Source organism: Verticillium alfalfae, genomic scaffold (assembly GCF_000150825.1).
Source record: "Verticillium alfalfae VaMs.102 supercont1.11 genomic scaffold, whole genome shotgun sequence".
In the NCBI taxonomy this organism is placed as follows: Eukaryota; Fungi; Ascomycota; class Sordariomycetes; order Glomerellales; family Plectosphaerellaceae; genus Verticillium; species Verticillium alfalfae.
Window position 1 is genome coordinate 1,182,192 of NW_003315028.1, and position 8,200 is coordinate 1,190,391.

An 8,200-nucleotide genomic window follows, 5' to 3' on the forward strand; every position below is an offset into this window, starting at 1 on the left:
CCAATCAGGAATACAGGATACGGGGAGCTCTGGTGGGACTCCTGACGGCACACCAACAAAACGCGCAAGACGTTCGTTGTCGACGCATTTCTCGTCCCCGACCAATCTCTTCTCGAGAACGGGAAGCTTGCGGCGATCGAAACGTGGAGCGGAGCCAAGAGATGGGACTAGGCGTCATGTCTCTGCACCGATTTCTTCCTTGCAGAAAGCAAATCAGGACAGCCTCGCTAGCCCTGCAAGTCTTGCAGGAGACGCATTGACACTGCATAATCAGCAACAACGCACTAATTCTGAGCAATCCACATCCGCTTTGCACATGGCACGCCAGCGAAATTCATCCTCCCCGCTTCCCCCATTGTCTCGTCTCTCGAGTTTCAACGTCGACCTCACGAGGCTAGGGTCGTCAGCGACTGTGCCGCAGCCCCGGTCAAATCAGCCATCCGGCAGCTCACAGAGCTCGGCAGCCATGGCCTCTTACAAGAACGCGAGGCACGAACGAAGCTCCACGCTGAATAGCTCCGACTACGAGGTGCGGGGCTTTGGTTCCGGCGATGATGAAGACACAGATTTCAGGAGCGACACCATGTTTGACTCAATACGGACGTTGGCATCGGTACGCAACCGAGCCGTCGAGAGCCCACTTGAGTCCATGTTCGACGAGTCCCCCCCCAGCACCGCTGGCAATGGGAAGACGAAGCGGCTGTCCATCCAAGAGATACTCGGGCGTGGCTGGGATGCTGACGAGATGATTATGGAAGAGGACGAAAACATGTCAACGCCGGTTCGGGCTAGCCATGACCGCAAGAACCTCGCAGGCATCGCTCCCGCACCGACTGGATACAGCTACGAGCGTCCCTCGAACGACTATTCCCTGTCCAACAAAGACCTATCACGACTCTCCCTAGAAGACGATTTTGAAGACGACTGGGCCAGGGACGACGACGAAATGGGGTTCGGCAACCAACTATCACCACCCAGCTCGATGAACTCGAGAGGTGTCAGCCCCAACCTGCGACTAGCATTAGCCAGCATCAGCGGCAAAGATGTCGCGGATGTGGCGCAAGACTTGCGCGGCGAGAGGCCTCGCAGCAACCTTTTTGACTGGACGGAGACGAATCCGGGCGAGCATAGTGCAGAGGGCCAGCTCCGCCCTAAGACAGTTCACGGCCGCCAAGAAATGGACATGAGAGGTGGTCGTCCTTCCAACCGCAAGGGACCTGTTGTTGCGCACGTCAGAAGCCAAAGTGTCCCCGTTGTATACGACCCAACGGACAATGCCAAAGCTGCGACGCAGAAATTCGGCACATGGGGACTCGGCACCAAGGGTGCCAGCGAAGATTGGGATGACGATTTCGAGTTTGGCGGCAGTGATGAGGGCGGAGGTGTCCACTCTGGTGGGGATCTATCCATGATGGTTCCAGCATCGATTCAAGCATCGCAACCCAGCCTGAAGCAACACTCTGGTCAGATTAGGGAGCTTTCTCTCCTTGTGAACGATCTCAAGCGCCTCTGCCGACATGGACGTGATCTCGATCTACTCGACGGCACCCATGCGGCGCTGTGGCACGAGGCAGGAGGCATAATTTCCCTGGCCTCACCGGACGAGGACGAGTTGGAAGGCATGGACGTTGATTCTTCGGATCTGGATTTCGAGCCTTACAGCGTCAACGAGCGTTTGGCAGACAACAACAATATGGACACGGAGCCTGCAAAGAAGCCGGATGATCCCTTCGAGGCACACGACCTGCGCCTAGCCAAGACCACTGTCATCCGGGAACGCCCTGCAGGACGAAGGCGATCAGTCTTCAGCCCTGACGATGACATATTTGGAGGCAATGGATCAATCACTGATGCCAGCGCCGCATCCTCCCGACCGAAGACGCCTGAGAACAACATAAATATGGGGGGCCACGACGTTACCGACATTGTCAAGTCGGTGCTGGACGCCATGCAGCAACGGTCTGCGTCGGACTCGTCTCACAACTCCGCGAGGGCTTCGGAAGACAAGGTTCACTTTGGCACAAACAATCTGAAGGCATTGGTCAAGCGGGCAGGAGATTTGCGAGACTTGCTCTCCGAGGCTGTCCGCCGTGTCGACCAGATCACCTCCAGTCCCATGAGGACCCCTCGTCGTCATGAGCGCGAAAGCCCTGCCTTTACCCGGGTCTTTACACCTGAACCGCCATCATCCAGTCCGCCCAAGCGTCTGCCCCATAGTCAAAGTACGAATTCAGTACTGAGCCGCGGCTCTCACGAGGCCTCACCATCGACTGGTCTCAACCAACGAATGCAGATGATGACTGTCAGTTGAGAGGGAGCACACAAATAGTTTTCGGCCACTACGTGTCTAGAAACATGGCGTCTCCCTTATCTGATGTAACTGTACGACACTTCTCTTTTCCCTTGCCTGCATAGCGACGGTCAGGATTTTCTTCTCTTTTTTCTTTTTGTTTTTATTCATACGACATGCACATAAAAGACAGCTTGGCCATGGCCTGCGTCATACGAGTCAACGCAACGAAGGGGTGAGGCGTGGGCAAAGTAGGCTGGCAATGAAAGCACGCGCTATGTAATGCTCGGCCAGCCCACTCTGCCAGGGCAGTTTGGATAGCTTGGCTATCCGTCGGCGATCATGAGATTTAATTATAGGACGGATACAAAGGTTCGACCCGCTATGAGCCACGTCCTGAAGGGTGGATGAATGGCTTGGAGGTCGGGATACGAGACCGTGGTGGAAGGCGGGAAGGGCGGGACTATCAGGGAAATCGGAAGAGAAAACTCCCAGTACAAGGACCTGGGCATGACCTCGAGGATGACGACTGCACAGCATTCAAGATGCATTCGGAATTACGGGATTTGGGACAAAACTCGCATACAAACGGCGGCACGCAAGGCATTATAGCAATGACGAGAAAGAGTAAATAAGATCAATCATGCGCCAGTATTCACACGTCTCATGCCAGACTTACCCAATTCGCAGTCTGTGTGTCGTGTACGACTAGGCCTGTGCGTTACGCCACGTCGAGAGGCGAATTCTTAATACTGATGCTTCCGTGTCCGTTGTAAGAAGACCGAACGTCTGTAGCAGACCTCCAGATGATAAGCAGCGGTTGGCAGATGCACGCCAGTATCTCCACATAGACGCTGAAGCCGGAATCCCTCGGCGAGCAGGTAAACAGAATCTTACTGGCATCCACCCTCACCATATACATTTCCAAGCCATCGAGTCAAGTCCTCAATGGGCGACGGGGTTCACATATTGGCAAGTTAGCCAATCCCTTGTTTTCGTCAGGTCCCTGCTTCAAGAGTACAGTAGCAGGCACGATAAATCGTTGATATTGGCTATATAGTGCAACAGTGTATATGTATTCTGGGAAGTTGTTGTACATTGGTGCGATGTGAGAAGGTAAGGAAACGAAACAACAAAAAAAGGGACAAGAGAGTGAGCGGCAGGTTCAGGGCCTGCATGTTCACTCTTGCAACAACGAGGGTATTGATTGGAGGATTAGAGAGAGAGAGAGAGGGAATAGGAAAGAAAAATGTCGCTGGGACAGTGAAGAATATGGGCAAGTCACCCCTGAAGGCAGAAAAGTTGGTTTCTTGAGTGTGATATCTTCTTCAGAGGCGAAGCCAGTCCCGACCTTGGCCGCGGAGGTCAAGGCTTTCGGGCCGAGACGCATCCTCAGCAGTCCAGAGGGTGTGGCCGAAGAAGTTTACAAGGCCAACAGTTGCTGGATCAGCGCCGGCTTCGATGGCGGCAATCTGGTGACGGATTTCAGCTCTGCGGCTTTTAGGGATGAGGGCGCGAACGCGTTTCCGACGCAAACGCTGAGACTCGATGTCGTCCAGTCTGTTCTCAATGGAAGGTGCCATGTCGAGCTTCTGGTTTGTGGGCATGGCACGGGTCCACAAGAAACCTTGTGTATCAGCCTTCGAGGAAGGCTGGAGCCAGAGGGATGTTGTTGGGAGAAGCGGTTCAGACTGAATTGATTCCTCGACCCTCCCACTCTGAGTCGTCCCACCTGTATGTGTACCAGATGTCAAGGCATCCGTAAGAGCCATGTCCCATTCTGCAGCGGTGGTCTCAGGGCGGCGAGGGCGGCTTGCGTGGATGGTCTGATCAGAGGAATCATCTCCATGTGCTAGTGTTGCGGCTGCTTGAGGTTGCTGGTGTTGGCGTGTCTGTCCAGCAACGACAGCAAAGAGGAGCTCAGTGTCCCAGTCAGCGCTCGTGGTCTTGGTACTTCGGCGTAAGCGAGTCTCTGGAGGCTCAACTTTGTCGGAGACTTCGGCGAGCGTCGGTGTCTTGATGTCCGGGGAGAGCTCAAGTGTACCGTGATCGTCTGCACTTGCTTCAAGCGCCGTCGGTTGCTCAGGCGCTTGAAAACCGGGGAAGCCGTCTTTCAGCAGACTGCTACTAGTGATGCTGCTGGAGTCCATGGATGAGGATAGCCCGATCGATTCCGTGGGTGACACGGATTCGGAGGCAATGCTACTACGACGTGATGGAGAGTACTGGCCTCGAGACTCTTTGCTAGCAAAGGACAACCAGTTGTACTCGTCAGACGCGTCGCTTTCTTGCTTCCAGAGCGTTGAGGAGCTCAACTTCGCAAGAGGCTCTTCGTTGACACGGGCTTTGTGGGGTGTTTCTAGAGCAGCGGGCGCAGCTGAGGTCGTGCGAAAGCTGGTTCGAAGCTGGCCAGACTGATAAAGTCCAATGGGGTTGTGGCTAGCATTCACAGTTGGAGCGACCCAGAGGAAGGGACCAGCAGCAGGGCTGCTGCCTTTCTGGACGTTAGAGGCAGAAGTGATCCAAAAGATGTCAGCATGTTTGGCTCTGGCTGGACGGCCTTGGCTCCAGAGGAGGGTAGAAGGTGGAATCTCGGACACGGCTTCGACTACCTGGCGTGGCTTGCGGACTAGTTGCAGAGCTGCAGGCGATGCGGACGTTGTTCGGAAGTCTTGACGGAAAGCGCTCGCGTCAAAGAGGCCCCGAGCGGCCTTCTCAACACGCGGCGAAGGCGCTACCCACAGCGAACAACTGGTTGTCGCTCTGGGGTACACGTTTTTGACAGCCTCAATGATGGAAGACTGGCCGCCATTTATGTCCTCAAGCTTAGCTTTGTCGACTGCTTGTGGCATGGAAGCGGCGAGAACCCATATCTGTTCAGACTCGGTCTGAAGAGGCGCCGTCCAAAGACTCGAAGACGTTAGGAGCTCGACCGGACGCTCCTCTGCAGAGCGTGGCTTTCGACGAAGCCCTTTTGCGACAGGTTCTGCCGTTGTTGTACGGTACTCCGAGCGGACATGGCTTGGGCTATACAGACCATGTGATTTTTCGGTCATGACTGTGACCATTGCAGTCCACAATGGCTCTATCGGGGAACTGGCTGATCTTGAAGTAGGTGCAGAAGCGAGCTTTGGGGCAGCCCACAATATTGATGCTGGGGCCTTGACAGGAGAGCTCGGTGAGGACCATAGTTGCGTGCTTTGGATCACCGCGGCTTCAACTGTCTCGGGCTTACTGCGCAGAAGAGGTTCCGTCGTTGACAGGTAACGTTCCCATGTTGCATCGTCCACCTCCGGCAGCCCCAGTTCTCGGGAGACAGCAGGTCCCTCCCAAGTCTCGGTCCAGAGGCCTGTAGCCCGAGGTAGAGAAGGCGACTCGTCGCCATCAAGTGCGATCGAGATTGAGTCGTAGCTAATGTTGGAGTCATACTGGTTATCGAACGGGCGCTTATCAATGTCTTCTTCGAACCCGAGCGGCTCAAAGAAGAATTCCTCAATTGTGGGCTGAGGCTCTGGGTGTGGCTGCGGCAGGAGGCTGTTCTTCGATGGGACCTGGTCCGATTTGAGGAGGCTGGCAATCTCCCAGAGGGTGCTTTCGTCAAAGTCCACATCGTCGTCATTGTCGTCGTCGCTCCCCTCTTGGTTGTAAGCACTGCCATCCTCATCATACTCGGGCACCGCCTCTTCCACGTCCTCGTCGTCCTCTTGATAGTCATAATCATCGTCACTGGAGGAATCCATGTCATCCTCCTCATCATAGTCGTCGAAGAAAGAAGCAGAGTACTCCTCAGCCTCCAGTTGCTTCGCACGTGCCTCTAGAACAGCTTGAATGGCAGGTCCTCCGCTTGACATGGTCCCTGGCATGGCCGTGAACATAGTGGGCCGCATTTGGATGGTAGCTGTATCGGATCGCTCACCCCAAGGAAACTGAAAAATACCGAGAGTGCCACGCTTGTTGGGCATCTCTTTGGGACTTTCTATAATGTCCGGCAGAAGGGTGACATGTTTGTTCTTTCTGGGCGGACGCTGCGTGACCGGCCGGGGTTTGACTTGTTGGGCGGCGAGAACGGGGAGAGGGGATCCTCGCCAGAGACCAACCGTTACCGAGTGTGGCTTCGCGGCGAAAGAGTTGCGACGGTTCCACAAGCGAGTGCTCTCAATCTCCAGGGTGCCCGTGGTCTTGCGGACAGCAGGACGGATTGAAAGACAAGGAAGGTCCTCCGGGGCGACAGGTGCCCTGACCCGTTCGTGCGCAACCCATAAGTGGTTGCTGATAAACGCAGGGGCTTCAGGTGGTGTCGGTTTCCACAACTTCGCGCAAGGTGCGTTTTTTCTTGACAACACCGCTTTGGCACGGCTGTGGAAGTCACGCCCTTCATCTGCAGACTCATCGGTATCCGGTGGGGTAGGGCTACCGAGATGAGCCTTTGGCATAGACACCGACAGGAAGTTGAGAAACGGCTTCGTTGTGGTGAGATCGGCAGCATTCTCTGCATACTCATACTCGGCATCCGCAAGTTTCTGCTGCCATCGGCTTTGCGGACGACTCTCTCCAGCAGTTGAAGTTGTGTCGCTAATACTGTCCCTAGAAGGCCTTACTGAGCTCTGGAGACGAGCACGTCTAGAGGCACGTCGATCTGCCGCAATCGAGGATGACTGTGAGTGTCTGGACTGGGTTCCCCTGCTGATCTTCTCAACCTCGGATTGTCGACTTGACCTGGTTTCAGCAGTCGAAACGGAATCTCTGCTAAATCCATTCTGCATATCGTGCCACTGAGATTCTTGTTGACCCATTTCCTGTTCCAGTCTTTCGAGTAGACGCAGCCTCTCACTTTCGTCTTGCATTGGGTCCCTATCCATCTCCTCAAGTTGTTTCAGCTGTTGCTGAATGACTTTGTAGGCCTCCTGCGGAGAATCTAGTGGAGATGGTTCAGCAGCTACCAGGACCGAATTCTTGCTGGTAGAGTTCAGAAGCAGCGGTGTTGGCGGAGGCATTCTCCGCGACACCACCCTCTCCTTTCTGGTTGAAAATGTGGTACACTGCTCGCCCAAACGATGATGCCACCGGTGATTCAAGTCATTCGAGCTATCCGGGTACTGTTGGTCGTCGAACCACGAGGCTGTAGCTATGCTCATGTCATGCTCCATCGATGAATCGAGCATAATCGTCATGACCTCTTTACCGTCGTTCTGTTCAAGCATGGAGACGTTTCGCGGTTCTTGCCCAGAGTCAGGGTTCTGGATGTAGGTCGACACGGGAACTTGTCTAGCCTGCTTGATGTTGACGGCCGCAACGGGCGAGTGGATGGAACCCCAGTTTGTCGTCGTCTCCTCGTCACGAGTGCGGGCATCACTGATCACTGACATTCTGGCGCCAGTGACCGGAATCACGGGGGATGACCGACGTCTTGCTCCATCATGCGACACCTCGGACAGCGGCCTCTCCGGCATGATAGGAATCCAGGAGTCATGGACGTCATCTGCCGCTACTCTTTCTGTGGTTGTGTAAGTATCAACGCTGAACTTGGAGGTGTAGCGGGTGTCAGGCTTGTGCACAGGCTCATCCTCAATCTCGAAAATGCTCCGGGTTTGAAGCGATGTCCGCTGCGAGGAAGCGATGGACCTTTTGGAGAGAGCCCGCCGTGCAACTTCCGCACCCGATCTTTCGTCGGTGGACTTGAGCTTCTCCGTGGCGTAGGCGGCAGGTAGGGGGGGCAAGTCAGGAATCGAGCCCCTCAGACCATTGACGGTAGCGTTAGCGCTTTGTGGCGCTCCAGGGAAGAAAAGGTCCATCTTCTCGTCAAAGGTCATGCTTCGTGTGTCATTTGGCAGCGGTCGCAAAGGCTGTCCTGCACTCTTGGTAAGGGCGGTAGGGCGGCAACTGGTCGGGCTACCGGTGTCGATCGTAAGA

The 8,200-nt window shown here is 55.0% G+C and overlaps 2 protein-coding genes across 2 annotated transcripts in view; one reads left to right on the plus strand and one right to left on the minus strand.

Moving 5' to 3' along the window:
• Positions 1-2,311, plus strand: part of VDBG_08184 (conserved hypothetical protein) — a gene marked incomplete at both ends in the record, with an annotated part of 3,506 nt that extends 1,195 nt beyond the window's left edge. The window contains one exon of the mRNA XM_003001879.1: positions 275-2,311. Within this exon, the coding sequence (XP_003001925.1) occupies positions 275-2,311 (2,037 nt within the window). The remainder of the gene's footprint in view (positions 1-274) is intronic.
• A 1,307-nt stretch (positions 2,312-3,618) lies between these two features.
• The window catches only part of VDBG_08185 (conserved hypothetical protein), a gene marked incomplete at both ends in the record, with an annotated part of 6,915 nt that continues 2,333 nt past the window's right edge, over positions 3,619-8,200 (minus strand). Inside the window, one exon of the mRNA XM_003001880.1 lies at positions 3,619-8,138. Within this exon, the coding sequence (XP_003001926.1) occupies positions 3,619-8,138 (4,520 nt within the window). The remainder of the gene's footprint in view (positions 8,139-8,200) is intronic.